At 40.5% G+C, this 16,155-nt stretch overlaps 3 protein-coding genes and 1 long non-coding RNA gene across 16 annotated transcripts; 1 reads left to right on the top strand and 3 right to left on the bottom strand.

Annotated features, from left to right (window-relative positions):
- Nucleotides 1-93: 93 nt before the first annotated feature.
- On the bottom strand, nucleotides 94-9,054 carry AP-1gamma (adaptor protein complex 1, gamma subunit). 12 transcript variants are annotated; one of them, XM_018015309.2, is made up of 16 exons: nucleotides 8,632-8,772; nucleotides 6,819-6,980; nucleotides 6,614-6,675; nucleotides 6,357-6,498; nucleotides 6,063-6,251; nucleotides 4,933-5,171; nucleotides 4,792-4,868; nucleotides 4,270-4,287; nucleotides 3,506-3,762; nucleotides 2,839-3,434; nucleotides 2,632-2,770; nucleotides 2,271-2,556; nucleotides 1,764-2,210; nucleotides 1,547-1,690; nucleotides 1,375-1,482; nucleotides 94-986 (listed from the first exon to the last, which is right to left on the bottom strand). In XM_018015309.2, exons 2-16 carry the CDS (start codon nucleotides 6,833-6,835, stop codon nucleotides 879-881), a joined length of 2,829 nt encoding a protein of 942 aa, XP_017870798.1. In that variant the 5' UTR covers nucleotides 6,836-6,980; nucleotides 8,632-8,772; the 3' UTR covers nucleotides 94-878. The 12 variants fall into 12 exon arrangements, with proteins under 12 accessions (XP_017870798.1, XP_089331390.1, XP_017870799.1 ...); XM_089475264.1 differs by having other exon boundaries at nucleotides 6,819-6,975; nucleotides 8,614-8,747; XM_018015310.2 differs by having other exon boundaries at nucleotides 6,819-6,975; nucleotides 8,632-8,745.
- Nucleotides 8,981-10,203, top strand: LOC108619044 (uncharacterized). 2 transcript variants are annotated; one of them, XR_016271219.1, is made up of 3 exons: nucleotides 8,981-9,120; nucleotides 9,199-9,428; nucleotides 9,487-10,203. It is a non-coding gene; the product is annotated as an uncharacterized LOC108619044 (long non-coding RNA). The 2 variants fall into 2 exon arrangements; XR_001916203.2 differs by having other exon boundaries at nucleotides 9,199-10,203.
- On the bottom strand, nucleotides 9,635-10,999 carry Arfrp1 (ADP-ribosylation factor related protein 1). The gene is made up of 3 exons (XM_018015325.2): nucleotides 10,574-10,999; nucleotides 10,262-10,514; nucleotides 9,635-10,202 (listed from the first exon to the last, which is right to left on the bottom strand). The coding sequence occupies exons 1-3, from the start codon at nucleotides 10,664-10,666 to the stop codon at nucleotides 9,946-9,948; spliced, it is 603 nt and encodes a 200-aa protein (XP_017870814.1). The 5' UTR covers nucleotides 10,667-10,999; the 3' UTR covers nucleotides 9,635-9,945.
- A 189-nt stretch (nucleotides 11,000-11,188) lies between these two features.
- Nucleotides 11,189-14,409, bottom strand: LOC108619032 (beta-alanyl-dopamine/carcinine hydrolase-like). Its single transcript, XM_018015320.2, has 8 exons — nucleotides 14,151-14,409; nucleotides 13,993-14,086; nucleotides 13,832-13,935; nucleotides 12,265-12,369; nucleotides 11,969-12,203; nucleotides 11,777-11,897; nucleotides 11,606-11,722; nucleotides 11,189-11,556 (listed from the first exon to the last, which is right to left on the bottom strand). The coding sequence occupies exons 1-8, from the start codon at nucleotides 14,262-14,264 to the stop codon at nucleotides 11,268-11,270; spliced, it is 1,179 nt and encodes a 392-aa protein (XP_017870809.1). The 5' UTR covers nucleotides 14,265-14,409; the 3' UTR covers nucleotides 11,189-11,267.
- Nucleotides 14,410-16,155: the final 1,746 nt, after the last annotated feature.

The raw sequence follows: 16,155 nt of genomic DNA on the forward strand, positions 1-16,155 counted from the left end.
CAAATGCTAAGCTTCAATAAATGCGCTCCGTTTTCTTCTCTTTGTTTTCATTTGCTATACACAATTTGTCACATTTTAGTTGCTATTTTGATGTTCTTTTTTTTTTTTTTTGTTTTTTGTTTCGTTTTCTTTTTGAGTTTGTTTTGCTAACGTATCATAAAATACATTTGCTGTTTTTGTTAATTGTTTTAATTTACAATTTAGTGTAGTGGCTATATAATTTAGCTTGACGCTGTTTAATGACTTTATTGTCTTACATTAAAACTGAATGTTGTCTTTTACACAAACCAATTACACACACAATTTAAAAAAATCAAATCATAATTATTATCATAATCATGTTAATATAGTACTAATCAAGAAATGCTTACACGCAAAGCGGACATTTATCAAACTTGGTTTTTGACGCAAAAAAAAAAATAACAGAAAAAAAACAATTATAAAAAATCAAGAGCATAGGTATACATATGTATATATAAATATATATATAGATATATATGTATATATATATATCAAATATAAATTATTTTTTGCGTTTCTTTTTTAAAGCAACTGGATACTTTCGCACATGATGCCCATATGTTTTTGAAGTCTGGCAGCACTGTGCCTTGCTGATATTCTCAACGATGCTCCACGCACGCGGACTCCGCTGGGTTTCCTTTCTTTAGATGAGTGAATGAGTGTTAGTGTATTGGTATAGGTGTTTGTCTGGGTGTGTGTGTGTGTAGTTGATTTAACTTATTTTACAATATATGCGTGTGGCAACCTCTGTATTTAGCTGTGTTCGGTATGTATGTATATGTGTGTGTGTGTGTGTTTGTTTGTGTTGTCTTTAGACTTTTAGCTTAAACGCTCGCTACGCTTGCTTTAAAGCATATTTATTCATGCGATGGCTGCTGTTCCGGAAAGCCGCTAACCTCCGTCTGCTCCACGACCTGCTGACCATCGATCGTATATTGAATTCGTAGACGCATGCGTAGCACAGCCTATTATATATAGAGAAGCGGGAAAAGTTTTAGAATTTGGAAATTTATCAATCAATAAGCAAGAAGAAAGGAGAACTGATAAAGATTATTGCCTTCCCTTCACTTTTAGTTAATTTGACTAGTATAGTTAATTACACTCTTTCATATTAACATTGCCTACATACGTTTTTTCCTCTTTGATTTTTAAAATTGTAAAGTTAAAAGAATATCTTATCTAATCTGAGAATGTATAGGCTCTTGGACAGAGGCAGTTTATATCCATAATGGATATATAAACATAAAAGAGAAACCCCTTTTAGATTCTAGGATAGTCTTAGCTACACTATTTCACATTTACATCTCCCACTGAACTTCTGTGCTCTTTTTATAGCCCCGTTCATCCACTTACATTGGACGTAGCAACAACTCGCATTTCCTGCGTGATGACGCCACCTGGAGGCAGCACCGAGCCCGACGGCGTCAGCATTTGCAGTTTAAAACTCTTCTGCACGGCCGCCTGTGAAATACAATCAATTTAATATACAAAAGTCATTCATCATTCAAACAGCAAGTAGACGCACCTGCAGCAAATACTGCTCCAATGTATTGTCTGAGCTATTTGTGGTTGTCATAAATATTTTCATGCAGTCACTGCCCGGCACTGGCACCAGCTGCACCAGCAGTCCGTTCTTGTCCAGCGCCGTTAGCTTGGGATCCTTTGGAGGCTGAAATTTAAGTTAACAATAATTGAGTACAGATGCCAGCTGGATTATAGGGAATTAAAGAAGTCTCACTCACCACTGACACATTGTTAGAGGCCGTCGTGGGATTCAGTTCACCCAGCAGGCTGCCGCCAATGGACGGCATTGCGTGGGATGGCGCACTGCCTCCAACGTTAAGGCCACCCAGCATGCTCGATAGATCGTTACCGTTTGTGGGCATGCTATTGGGCATGGAGTCGATGCCACCGAAGCCGCCCAGATCGAGTCCGCCGAGCATATTGTTCATATTGGCGGCGCTGCTATGATCACTTCCCAGATTCACGCCCATGACGGGCGTTGCAGTTGGTGCTGACATGTCCAGGTCGAGCAAGTCGAGCAGATCCTGATTGTTCGACACCGGCTCATCGTTGTTTGCATTTCGCGTATTCTTTTTATGCACCGCATTCGATAGGTCTGTTGCCATGGCCAAATCGTTGGCGCCCGCCGACAGATCCGTACTCCCCAATAAGTCCAGTAGGATATTCTAAAATATCAAGACAATATAGAGAACACTCAATATGGGTGTGTATATTTTATAGTTTACCGTATTGTCCCCCATTGTGTTCATATTGCTTTCGATTATAGGATGCGTACTGTTGCCGCCAATCTCGATGCCATTCTCGATAACGTCCGGACTATTGTCATCGAAGGAGCCGCCGCTCTCGCCATTCTGTGAACTAATACGACTGATTTGCATGGCGGGCATCTTTTCCAGCAGGGGCGGACGCAGGTGCTTATAGCTGCCAAAGAGTTGCGTGAACTCTACGCCGCGTTGCTGCAGATCCACATTCAGATGGCTGCCAAAGGAGGTAATCAATGCCTGGATCTCTCTGCAATAGAAGATGTTTGATTTTTAGCATGTGAACCACTGACCAGGAGACGGTATAATATGTGTCGTCACTTACTCCACGCACTGCTGCAGGCGCGTGCTCAACTTGGCCAGAGAGACGAGCGCATATTGCTTGCTTGTTGTCGACACTTGAGCAGAGGTTAAAAACTTATGATACACAGCGATCAGATCGCTCTCCGTTGGACGCTCGAACTCTGTTCGAATAGATTTGGATGAATTGGATAAAAAAGATTCACGAATGATATGACTACTGTCCACTCACCATCCTCATTCGCGCCGTACATGAACAGATCACCGTACTCGCCTATGGCCCAGACGGCAACCTGCAGCAACGGCTGCTTGTCCTCACAGTGATTGGACACCTGCAGCGATTCCCAGAACCGATTCGTGATATATGTCTGCTCTGGCACGGGACTGCTGGACACCAGCTGTATGGTCGATGAGACAACATCGTCACGCACATAATTGCCAGCAGCTATCAAGACGCTCAACTGCGTGTCGAGATGCCAGCGTGAATTGGGCGAATAGCGTTCGGCAGCCAATATCATGCCAGAGCTGCATTGCGCCTTGAATTCAGCGTCGGCCTTCTCGAGGAACAGCAATAGCTCTTTCGTCATTGTACGTATATTTTGTGCATTGATTAGCGCAAAAGATAGCTCCATCGCACGTCGCCTGATCGACACATCTGGATCCTTGAGGCACTCCAATATGGTGGTGCGATGCCGCTGCACAGCCGACGTATCGGCGTGCACCGTTCGCAACAGTGTATTCAGCGCCACATAGCGTATATTCTTGTCCGAGTTGAGTAGAAAGCGTCCCAGGATATTCACAGCCAAGACGCGCAGGCCGCCCTCCGAACTGGAAATGATAATAATAGAATATATTAATAGTATAGTATAATACGGTATTCATATAGTATGCACTCTTACCGTATATCCATTATGGATAGCACTGTCTCATAGAGAATGGTATTGCCAACATTCTTGCTGGTCTCCGTATTGGTGGCCACCTGTGCCAATATATCGTTCATGGCTTCTGAGGCATCCGGATCATTATGGCCGAGTATGCGTAATAGACGCAGGATTTTCACCTGCAGGAACGGATCGCTGACGCCGCTGACATCGTGCTCAGGTGAGTAGCCGCCCAGGATGAGGTTCTTTAGGATCCGCACCAGATTCGGTACGATCTGTTATGAAATAGAAAGAGACAGAGCGAAAGTGAAACAGTTGCAATACCTGTGCATAAACAGAGTGAACAAAGAGAGAGAGAGAGAGAGAGAGACAGAGAGAGAGAGAGAGAGAGACAGAGAGAGAGAGAAGGAGAGAGAAGGGTGTGTGTATATTTGTGGGTTAAAGCGAGTCAGAACTAGCTACTGTATAATTTTGTGCGTGTGCAAGAGTTGGAGAAAGAGCATAAACAGGAAGTTCGCAATAAAAAGTCAACTAAGTAAACAAATGTAAACCATATCAAATATCACAGCCGGAGAGACTGTTCCAAAGAAAAGCTGTACGCAATAGCTACTTCAGAATATCGTTCGTGTTTATAGTAAGAGCTAAACAAAGGTGTTTTCAAAAATAATATACAAAATATAATATAACAAATACAACAACAAGAATATGGTGAACAGGTATACATATATAGGTATATACTTATGTATAAAAAGTTTAATTTGAGGCACAAATCACAATCATACCTCTCGATTTCCGCTATCCTGGCAAGCAAATTACAACAAATTTCATTTTGTGTTTGCGCGGTATTCGATCAAAAACAAACGAAGCGTTAATTTGTAATTACAAAATGTCGTTAGGTGTCAAAAGTAGTACGTGGCAAAGCGATAAACATTAACGATAACAGTTACAAAAAAAAAATTTATTACACTTTCTTTAGCCGAAGGCGCAAAAGCTCAAAAAATGGCAGCAAAAATAAAACAAAATTAAACAAATAAATGAGATACACAAAATAAAAGACTTTTGATATGGAAAAGAAACCACAATTACAATATACATCAAGAGGGCCGCCCAAAATGACTAAAATGCGGTTGGATCGGAACTCAACAAGTCAACAAGCCGTCCGGGGCGGTTAGTCTTTGAAGCTCTATATGTATGTATACATATATAAATATATGATCGCTTTCCACTTGAAATACCGTTAGCTGTTTGTCTGCCTGCCCGCCGTGGCGTGTCGGCCACACCCGTCCGACCGGCCAACAACTTACCTTTTTGAAATGCATCAACGTATCCGAACTGTTCTCGCACATCTCCGTGATGAGCGTGACGCCGGTAATCAGGATGCCTGCAATGATATGAGATATGAGATGATTGGGCATTGATTGTACTGGAAATGGCATCAAGCGTACCGTGATTCTTCTCGCTGAGCAGCGAACGCGTGGCCGGCAGAAAGATCTCCATCAGTTCGGGCACACGGCGAATGACTCGGAATGCACACAGTGTCGCCTTCTTGCGGATGTACGTGTTGGGCGACTTCATCAAACGCTCCACCTCGCTGGCCAGGTCACGTGCCATTTCCGGCGATGCGATGGCGCCCAGTGTGCACAGCGCTAAGCCCACCACGAACTGCGTCGAGCTGTTCAAATCGCTGCAAGTAGCAAGGTCAAACACAATTAATTAGAAATAGCTTGAAAATAAGCAAAGCTCATTACCTAATCGTAATTACCAGCTTTACGGGCAATTTACTTTCTATATCTAGTGATTACAACTATATAAAAAAATATATAAATTTATTAGTCATAAACAACTTGCTAGTGACTAATATAGTTGAGTTACGTTTATAGTACGACAAACTGGAATTCCGTATGCAAACCGGATTATTGTAATCATTATCATGCGGCTCGATTGGGCCAATTGTGATTACGCCAATTTATAGCTCTTTCTGTAGTTCTTTCATATCTAATGGCCTTCTAGGTAATTATGATATTTGCCGAATTATTTTTATTATATTAAAACTTTCAGTGGATATACATACATAGTTAGGATCAACCTCAGCAACAAATTCAGTTGACTCAGCTTAAAGTATCTACAGAGTTTATACAGATGTACGTGTATAGCTTAATTAGCTATATTATTGCTGAGCAAATCACACTGAAACGATGCTTTAGAGAGATAAATATATAGAGAGAGTGAGGGGGCCCTAAAGATGCACAAGCTGTCTTTTAAAGTCATTAAAAAATATCCTAAGCCCATTGGAAATCGAGTTTCTAAATTGTAGATTAAACCTAATATATTCTATATCAATCTGCATTCTATAAAGGTCAGTAAGCTCCCAATTTCAATAGCCTAAACAAATTGAACATGATATATATTTGATTTGCTAAACAATCTGATTTCTAGTCCCTTTATACTAACTTATCATAGCTTGATCTGAATCCCGCTTCTACAAATAGTAATACCAAGTACTAAATACGGGCTGGGAACTAGGCTAATCTTTAGATTATATTCATCTGCTGGGGATTATCCCTGTTGAACTTACTTTTTTAAACAATTCGTAATCAGCAAATGGACATCTTGACGTTCATCCAATAACAGCATAGCACCCAGATAGCCAATCCGTTTATCTGTGAAACGCGTGCTGGCCGTCAGTTTGAGGCACTCGAGTTGGCCAAAGTGCGCCGGATAGCCGAGCATGTGTATGTACAGCAGCTTGGCAATGTTGCGACAACTGCATGCAACAATCAGTGAGCGAGCGAGCGAGCGAGAATGAGATGGAAAACAGGTTAAAATGGCCTGAGAACAATTATTAATGCAATTTACTGCCCACACTCACCGCCAGACGGAGTCCTCCTCCCGGAATGTGCTGCGTATGTAGGCGCACTCTTTGTTAACCACGGCCCGCTCCTCGGCAGCGGTGCGGGCGGCGCGTATCTGTCGTATAAGATCACGCAGTCGTGTGGGCGTCGGCATTCTGACTGCACGTGGGCGAAAAAGAGAAGATACAAAGTCAGACAGAGAAGAAGCGATTGCTTAAGGGGATGGATGGAGGCTGTTTACCTCTCTACCTCTCTAACTCTTTACCCTGCTTACCTCTTTCGACGGCCTCTGTGAATGCCTGCCTTATGGTGGCCATATTGAAGGCTGGATTGAATCTATTGGGCGAAGAAAATGTATATTAAAAGAGGTTGATTAGTACATAATGTAGAGAGAAGCGAGCGTAAATATATATATTGCATTTTATGCATATATATATTAATGTATGTAAACGTATAATGTATTTATTAAAACTGCATACCCATGCTCGGAATTCATTGTGAGGCGTTGCGGCTGCTGCTTCTGCGGCTGTGAAGCACTTTGGTTGTGGCACGCAGACTAAACTGCAGTTGTTGTTGTTGATGGTTCTTTATCTTGATTTTGTTCTGCTGCTGCTGCTTCTTCTACTACTTGCCGGCCTATGCTTTTAAGTTTGCACTCAATTGTTATTGTTGGTGTTGTTGTTTGAATTATTGTTATTTCAGCTGCGTTGGCAGCGAGGTGGCAACAGCGATCATATTCGAACTAAGTCGTTCGCCGTTTCGATCAGTTTGCAACACTCGCTGCGCAGCATACGAATAACGATAACAACAACAACAATAGCAACAACAACAATATCTATGACAGCCGGCCGCTATTCAATTGCAGTTATTTCTTCACTTGTCGCTATATCTCCCTCTCTCTCTCTCTCTCTCTCTCACAGTCACTCTCCCACACACATATTTGATGCTCTCTCACTGCAAAAGTGTTAACAGTGCACATCAAACTCCAATTCACTCGCTCTCTCTCGCAGTTCCTTGATGTTGCTTTGTTTTATCATTATTAACACAAATCACAGTTCACAAACACAATTAGTAATCAACTTATTTCTGTTATGAAATGTTATACACGTACACAAATAGTGTGTGTCTGTGTGTGCGTTTGCCGAGGCTTAAACAAATATGTAGTTATGTATATGTACATGTGCATATGATCTGTCGCCCGCTCAATGCAAACAAAAAGCTTTACGCTCACTTACACATGCATACGGTCTGACATACGCATGTACACATACATACATATTGGTCATATGCATGGACATTAAAGTGCCTTTTAACTGGCATCAGTTACATACGTACAAACATACATACGGTCGTATTTATGTAGCTGGCAGTGCTAGCCAACGAAGCGCAGCGTAGCACAAGTTGAAAAAGTAGGCTAGGTGTGTAGGGTGTTAATTAAGACGACAAAAAGGTGGAGGCTCACACAAATGCAAAACCATTGACGGCTGATGCTACTGATGAAAATGAAATGATTAATTCAGTTGTGGGAATAATGCGAAAACCGCACTTGAAGCATGAGCTGAGCCGAGTCGTCGATTAGCGCGCATCGAGTTGACAGCAACACACACATACGCACGCACACACTCACACGCGCTCAAGCAAACATCAAGAGAGGCGTATTAAATCCAATTGGAATATATGAATACAAGTTCTAATTACATTCTTTCTTGAAAATTTTCTAATATGAATAACAAATAAACAATGCAATGCAAGTTCCCAAATGAATCGTTAACAACTAATTCAGCTTTTGCTCAAATGCCTGAAAGGCAGTCACAGTCACCAGTTATGGCCAAAACCAAAACAGCTGCCGTCATTGCTTCTTGGTATCGATAATTGGATATCGATATGGCACAATGGATATAGTATCGAGTGCATTGCATGCGTTGCAAAAAATATATATATATTTTTTAGCATGAAAATACACGTATGGATTGGTGCACACTCACTGCAATCTAAAACGTATTATTTTTAAATATTGTATTACTTTCCGCCGTTGTTGAATAAAGCAATTTCATTGGAAAGCTCAAGTCCACAGACATCACATACATATACACAAGCACACACACACAGAGAGATATACATGGCACACAACACACACACAAGCGCCCACTGAGTTAAGCGTATGCTTCTTTTTGGCCACACGAAAAGTAAAACATAAATTAATTTAATGTTGACCGCAAACACAGCAAGATGCTTTTCTTTGTTGTTTTATGTTTTGCTCGCACTAAATATAACCGTTTGCTTTATAGCCACCTGCCGCCTCCAACTTCCAATGCAAATTTTTACAACGCGACAAAAATGCTCGTAGAATGTTGATGATGAGCGCAACAGTAGTAGTAATAGTAGTTGTAGCAGCAGTGAGAGTGAGAGTGAGAGAGCGCTAGCAAGCGGTTGACATTTCGTTTTTGACATTAGCAGTGCTGTTATCGCCAGCTCGCTGTTATCGATAGACCTATTGGCCAAGACGACGGATTCGCGCATAACGTCATTTTTTTAAAATCACAAATCCCCCATTGCCTGTTTTTGCAACTCACCTGCGATTGTTTTCCGGTGGCAAAACACTCCAATCCTGTTCATAGTACGGATACATACTTGCAGCGTGACGTTCTCGTTTGTCCCACAAGCAAACAACAGTGGACAGTAACTAAATACACAAATGCTTACACACACTAAAACTCAGCACAGTTACTGACACTGGAATTGAGTGATAAGCGGCTACGGTGTTCCACATAGGCAGTGTGCGTACGTGTTATCTAATGTACATTTATAAGTAATTACGGTTCCAATCCCCTCTCTCCATACACACACGCACACATATAGACAAACACACGCGTGCGCGAAACGCTACTGCTCGATGCGCTTTAGGATTTACTACAGCAGGGCAATCATATTCTCTTAACGGCGTATAAAAGCTAATGGATCAGCGGATCTAGGCCAGGAGCGACAATTTGATTATGAGAGGCGGCCCGCGCAAGTCTAACTCTGGCAAAAGACTAAAATTATGAAGTTCGAATCCCTCAGTCCTCGCCGACGCTTGCTGCACAGTTCAGGTGAGCGTTTGCATTTCGCTGCGCATAGATAAACCATATGCGATAACTATCGTACTAGACGCTCGCGTTGGTGGCATGGCAGCCATGGACATGGCATGGCATTCGTTCTGAGCTCTCGATGAATACACATAAACTATACTAACTTATCTTTTAGCTGATAACAAGGTAAAAAAAACCGTGAGAACAACACTTGACACACGTACATGTCTATAATAAAAAATATTTAATGTATGGATAAGGCAAGTTGTCACCGAATGACTATGCGACTGGTGAGAAGTCAATGAAAGGTGAAAGCCGTTGCGAGCGCTATACACATATATGTCGGTATGATTATCCTTGTACTCAAATTGTGTGTTTTTTTTTTCTTTTTTTCGTTTCTTGTATTTTATACGTGCTTAGGGCTATGCTCTATCTAAAGCAAGATGCTATTGTACAACATTGTCACTGATTTCTGTTCTGTTTCGGAATTAGTTCGACCCTTTCGTTGCGTTTGAGTTTCGTATCGTAGGGAGCTCTCTCAATCGTTTTCTCGCGGCGGACGCACTAAGGAATGTCGCTTGATCGCCTCCACCAGCCATTTGATGCCCTCGTCAACGCCTTCGCCGGTGAGCGCAGAGACGGGTATCGTAAGGCAATCGCGTCGTCCGATCAGTGCACCAGCCTGTTGGAATACTGGCTTTATTTCCCGTACGCCCATCACATCGGGCAGATCCTGCTTGTTGGCCAGTATTAGCAGTGGTACGCCTGAGAGTAGCTCGTTCTTAATCATTTTGTCTGTATGATCAGGAATCAGGAATTAGATAGAGGATTCTTGAGATTAGGTGCACAATTACCAAAAATAACTTTCGACTCGTCCATTCGTTCCCGATCATTGGAATCTATCACATAAATAACGCCATGCGATTCCTGATAGTATTTGTCCCACAGCGACTGCAATTCCTGCTGGCCACCCAAATCCCAGAAATTCAATCGGACGCCGTGGACATCGATGGTGCCAATGTTGAGACCGACTGTCGTTGTGATTTTAGCCGGATTCAGCCCTTTGTAATTTTTCGTAAATTTCGTTTTGGCCGCCTCCAAATAGGTCTGTCAACAGAAAGTTGCATATTTACAGTTGCAGACGTGTCGGAGTCGAAGCCACTTACCGTTTTGCCAGCGTTGTCCAGGCCCAGAATGACGACGCAGTACTCGTCTTTCTGTGTGAGATATTTGTAGAAGCCATGCAGCAATGTGTACATCTTTGAAATGCCTTAGGGTTTTGTGCAATATTAAAATTGCATTCCAAATAAACAATGAATAAATATAAAATAAAAACACAATCAAGGGCTGTTTCTATCCGGAACGGTGCCAGCATACGTGTGAGAATTCCTAGCTGGATTTCGAGTATGCGATCACGTCTTAAGGTAACTTGCACAAATAATAAACTTTATGTTCAGTTTAAAGTTTATTTTTCATCTCATAATAAGTCGTAATTTAAATATTTTTAAATAATGTTAATTGCAATATTCTTAAGATTCGATTGGCCAGCCTATCGATAGTTGAGTTTAGAAGCTAGCTGCCTAACAAACAGCTGATAGTGGCAGCTCCATGATTTGTTTACATTTTTACTACACACTCTGGCAGCGCTGTTCAGTATTGTCAGCACTCCAGCCAAATGGAGTGTTGTAAAACAAGGTTCTGCCAGTTAACGGTTGTTTAAACGTATAATAGAAGCATATGACTGTTAATTATTTAGTATTACAAAATAATATAAGAATATGTAATATGCTAAAAGGTAAACCCCAAAAACCTTTATTTGTATACCAAATAATTACTGGTTATATTGAATTAGGTTCATAACTATTTCTCTAGTAATGGCAATATGCAAACCGGTTCTGTACTGCTGGGGTTATCCGAAAATAGTGAAAGCGTTCTGGCATTCAAATCGAATAGAGCAACACATATTGTCCTGAGAATATCAGTACATTTATCCATCCATACGTTAAAGGGGTCACCCGACACGTCTCCAAGCATATTGCGTACATCTGATCCGCTCACCGGCGGCTTGTATGATTTCATGGCTTCTTTTCGCGCCTCACTGGACTGAAGTAGCTTATCATCGGCCTCATCCAATGATAAACCCTCAAATCTATAGACAATTAGTTAAGCAGTGTCGATATTTAATATATATGTTATACTTGTTAAAATGATAATTGTAAGTGCCAACGGGAATCTCTTTAACGCATACTTTTGACTTATTCTTTCCCTGTGGGCAGGGAGCGAATTCCATATTATAGCACATTTTATGCGGATCGCTGGAAGTGGGCCTAGTTAAACTCTGATATATTTGGTATATGCCGTGCACTTACTTAAGAAATGCTAAGTTAATGGAACATGCATCGGCTGCGCCTACACCCTCATCTATTACCACTCTGAGGACATCATCCATATTGCAGGAGGCCAGTAGAGCTCGGGTTATAAAAGTTCGGGCTGCTGGCACAAGTTTCGCTCATGTGATTTTGCTTGAATAATTATATATGTACATATTTATGTGCACTTACGTGTTCTGCCGCTGCGTAGATTCTTGGCACATATCGTATTGATGGTAAAAACGAGACCATGATGATTTTCGCTAAACGTATACCCTGGCAGGAGGCCAGCATAGCAGAGTGACATGAAACGCTCCTCTTTCACTTTATACTTTCCCTGAGGCTTGTCACTAATGATGTGTGCTACCACAAAATAATACTGGTTCATAGTCTCTATCAGAGCATCTTCCGTATGGCCCATCACACGCTGAGTAGTAATCATATATAGGGTCTGATCGCGTGAATGTAGAGTCAAGTTTCTCACTTACGCAATGCTTCTGGTTTAATACGATTGAGGAGCAGCCGCAGGATGCCTTGGCTGCGGGACATAACATGTTCTGCGGTAAAATGGCGTCCATTTGTCTCAAAAATAACTGTAAATGGAAAAAGTGTCTCATATTGTTATCGATACGATAGCATCGCGCGGTCACTTTGAAGTCAGATTAGAGAGCAAGAAATTCGAGCTTGTCATTCCCTCGGCTTGCTTCCATACGGCATAAGCCGATGATAAGCTGACACCGTCAGGGGGCCAAGGCTAGTGCAAATTTGCGTGCATTTAATTGGTCAACACATTATCGGCAGCTGCGCCACAGCTTAGAACTCAGCTCACTCACTCAGTCACTCGGCCGAATGATAAACAAGCAATAATAATAAAATATCGAAATTGAAGTCGAATAAGCAGCATTCAGAGAGACGGTGAAGCTAAAGGAAACCCTTGCACCTGAGCTAGCGCTGGACTTGGGGAAAGTCCAGTTACAATAAATACTCAGCACACACACGCACACACACACACACACACACACACAAACACACACACACACACACACACACACACACGCACACACACACACACACACACACACACACACACACACTCACACATACATGTATGCATGTGTGCATTTAGGCATATTGGCCAAAAGCGAATTCGCGAAATAAACAAATAACAGCAACAGTGTCAAGAAAACGGAACTAGTTCAATGACTGTGCGCTGCACGGCCAATGTGTTTTTACAGTTGTAATTGCCTAAAGAAGCTAGTTACAGTTCGAATTAGTTTTGTTTTGAAATAAAATTGCCACCAACTGCCACAAATTAAACTAAACAAAAATGAAGCTAAAAACATAGCTGTGGGGCATGACCGACTGCATGATGCTCGTTCACGGAAATGAATTAAAAAGCAAAGCTTAAGCTAAGATTAACACTAATCCAGTTGCTAATTTAGATAGTCCCAGAAGACTTAAAAGATTACTTTTTATTTCTGTTCTGTTAAATTTGAAATATATCACAAAAGCTGGGAAAGATATCATCTTTCCACAATTCCGAAATTCACTTGGTCAGTTGTGCTTAGCTATGGTTGGACTTTTATAAATATAATCAAATGAGAATTCCTTGTCTTCATATGGACAGACGAACGGATATGCACAAACAAACGAATGTACCCTGCTCAGATCTTGAACGAGTATTACAAAGCCAATTGATAATTGTTAATTTCGTTATTAGCGAGTGACTGCTGTTGGTACTGCTACACTTGCAGAAATGCACAATTATGTGTGAATATATTTGCGTGAATCGTATTTGGCGTTTGTCATTGAGCATTGACAACTTGCAGCGAGTGCGAGCCATACGAAAAGAATCTAATAAATTCGACACGCAACGACCTCATCGTTAGTGTGCTGCTGACACAGACCTCACAACAAAATTATATTAAAAGTAAATATATATAATTGCATCTTGGTTTCTGCTCATGATAATCATTAACAATTCGCTGTCAGTCGATGCCAAACGCATAACGTTGTCATTAGCCTCACAGCAGATTGCATATAAATTTGACTCACATGTTCGAATTCCACCTCGGCGCCGTCAGCCACGCCCTGCAGTTCAAGTATGTACTGAGGAAAACTGGCTTTTACTGATGCCAAAGTTTCGTCATAGATTTGTTCTGTTTAAGTTCGATTAGAGGAGCGAAAATTCAATTGGATATCGCACAGGTACTCACTGCCCTTGGGGGTGTTGTAGAGCGGTAATAGGCTTTGGTTCAGAATCTGACATTGAGTCTGAAGATTTCTTATCATCGAGCCAAATGTACGACCCTAAATAGCAAAGAAATGAGTAACAGCTCTCTGGGTGTGATACGATTATCCAAATTCTACTCACCATATCAAAACCGACCTCGTAGTGGGAGCCACGGGTGTAGAGTATGGGTATCGCTTGGCGACGAACGTGCGGCTCGGCCGAGCATTTCTTGCATTTTTTAGCCGGATCGTCCATTCTTATATTAAAAGGGTTATTTTCTTAAAATCTACAATTTTGAACAATACTAATGAATTTTGAACAATACCAAACAAGCCAAAATTTAACTAAAATTCTAATTTTAAGCCTGAAATTGAGCTAAATAAAAATGGCTACTGAGCGAATAATAAAGATTATTAAATAAAATAAATGTTTAATTGTTTTTGCTTATTTCAAATATTACTCATATAAATTAAAATTTGCATTAATGGGTAGGAATTTATTGATAACTCTGCAAGGCTTTCCCAATGTCGATAAGACCAGTTGCTTTCAATTTTAAGCTTATCTTATATAATCTATTTACAGAAATTGCTAATTATGGTCGCCCAGCGAAACAATATTCATAATACATTTTCCTTTCTAGATTTGATGTTTACATTGAATAAAACTTCTGACGTGGAGCACTGCACGACAAGCATAAAAATAAATTTGTATAATTGCATAATATTCTAATTTTAATCATGGTCTCGTTACTTGATATACATATCTAGTAACAGGAATGACTGCAAATTCGAATCAGTAAGTGCTGCCCATAGCCGTTTGTAATTTGAATACTGCTATCGTATATATTATATCAGTATTGGTACGATAGTGCTTTACTTTATATCGATTAATCGAAAGGATGCCAGTGGCAGTTATTGCAACTGACAGTTCGCTATCGTTTATTTTATATCAGTATTAGTACGATAGTGCGTTATTTTATATCGATTAATCGAAAGGATGTCAGTGGCAGTTAAATATTGCAACGGTCATTTCGCGTGCCGTTGATCGCTGACAAAGTGATTCATTTATTGTTCGCTAATGATTAATTGCCATGATCATTGAGATGTTTTTTTTATTTTTGGAAAAGTAAAGACTATTGAGGCCAGTAATGTAGCCAAAATAAGGGGAACAAAAATGATTAATGGCAATTTCTGTTGTGTTCTTTGTTCTTCGTTAAAGTAAAAAAATAAAAAAACAAATGTTTGATATATAAATAAATAATATATATGATCAATTATTATGAATCACGCGTACAGATTGTGCTCTTTATAGAATTGATATATTCATTTATAGTATATGGATATACACATGTTATTTGCTGGCATTCTGTGGGAAATCAATTATGGAATCAATTTATGAATGTGAATTCAAATTAGCTAATGTGATAACTGCCGACACAGCCAATCAAGACTCTTAATTTGCTCAACTATTTAAGTGTAATAATTATAACAAGTGTAATAATTATAACATGTCAGCCATGAGTGCATCGAGCCAGCATTAAACGTTTACAGCGATCGTCCAATCAGAGATGCTAATGAACAGATAAGCCAAAGCAAACCATTACACCTGACTAATTCCCTGGCTGCATTAGATAATTTGTTATTTTACGGCTTCTTTCATTTCACGTTGACAGTTTTTGCAAGTGCAAACTGATGTAAACCTGAACCGCAACAATGTCAAGAAAAACGGAACTAGTTCAATGACAAGTTCATTTCATGGCAAGTGCGTATGTTTTTCTAAATAACTCGTATTCGCGTTTTAATTACCAAACTGCGTCGGCTAATTTTCTACAGATATTTAGCCGACGCAGTTTGGTAATTAAAACGTGAATACGAGACTCTTCTAGATTCTAGACTCTTCTAGATTCGTGTAATGTGTTCAAAAAATGTGAAGGGTTCCACAAGGCGAATATATACGAGGGTAACATATTGTATTTCAAGTATTAATTTTCAAGCGACGATATGCTTTTCGGTCAGATGGACAGACGAACGGATATGCACAAACAAGCGAATGTACTCTGTTCAGATCTTGAACGAGTATTATAAAGCCAGGCGCTAAGTTTAATTGATAATTGTTAATTGCGTTATTAGCGAGTGATTGCTGTTGG

This window comes from Drosophila arizonae, chromosome X (assembly GCF_054131065.1).
Source record: "Drosophila arizonae isolate 15081-1271.41 chromosome X, UAZ_ARI_1.0, whole genome shotgun sequence".
Classification (NCBI taxonomy): Eukaryota; Metazoa; Arthropoda; class Insecta; order Diptera; family Drosophilidae; genus Drosophila; species Drosophila arizonae.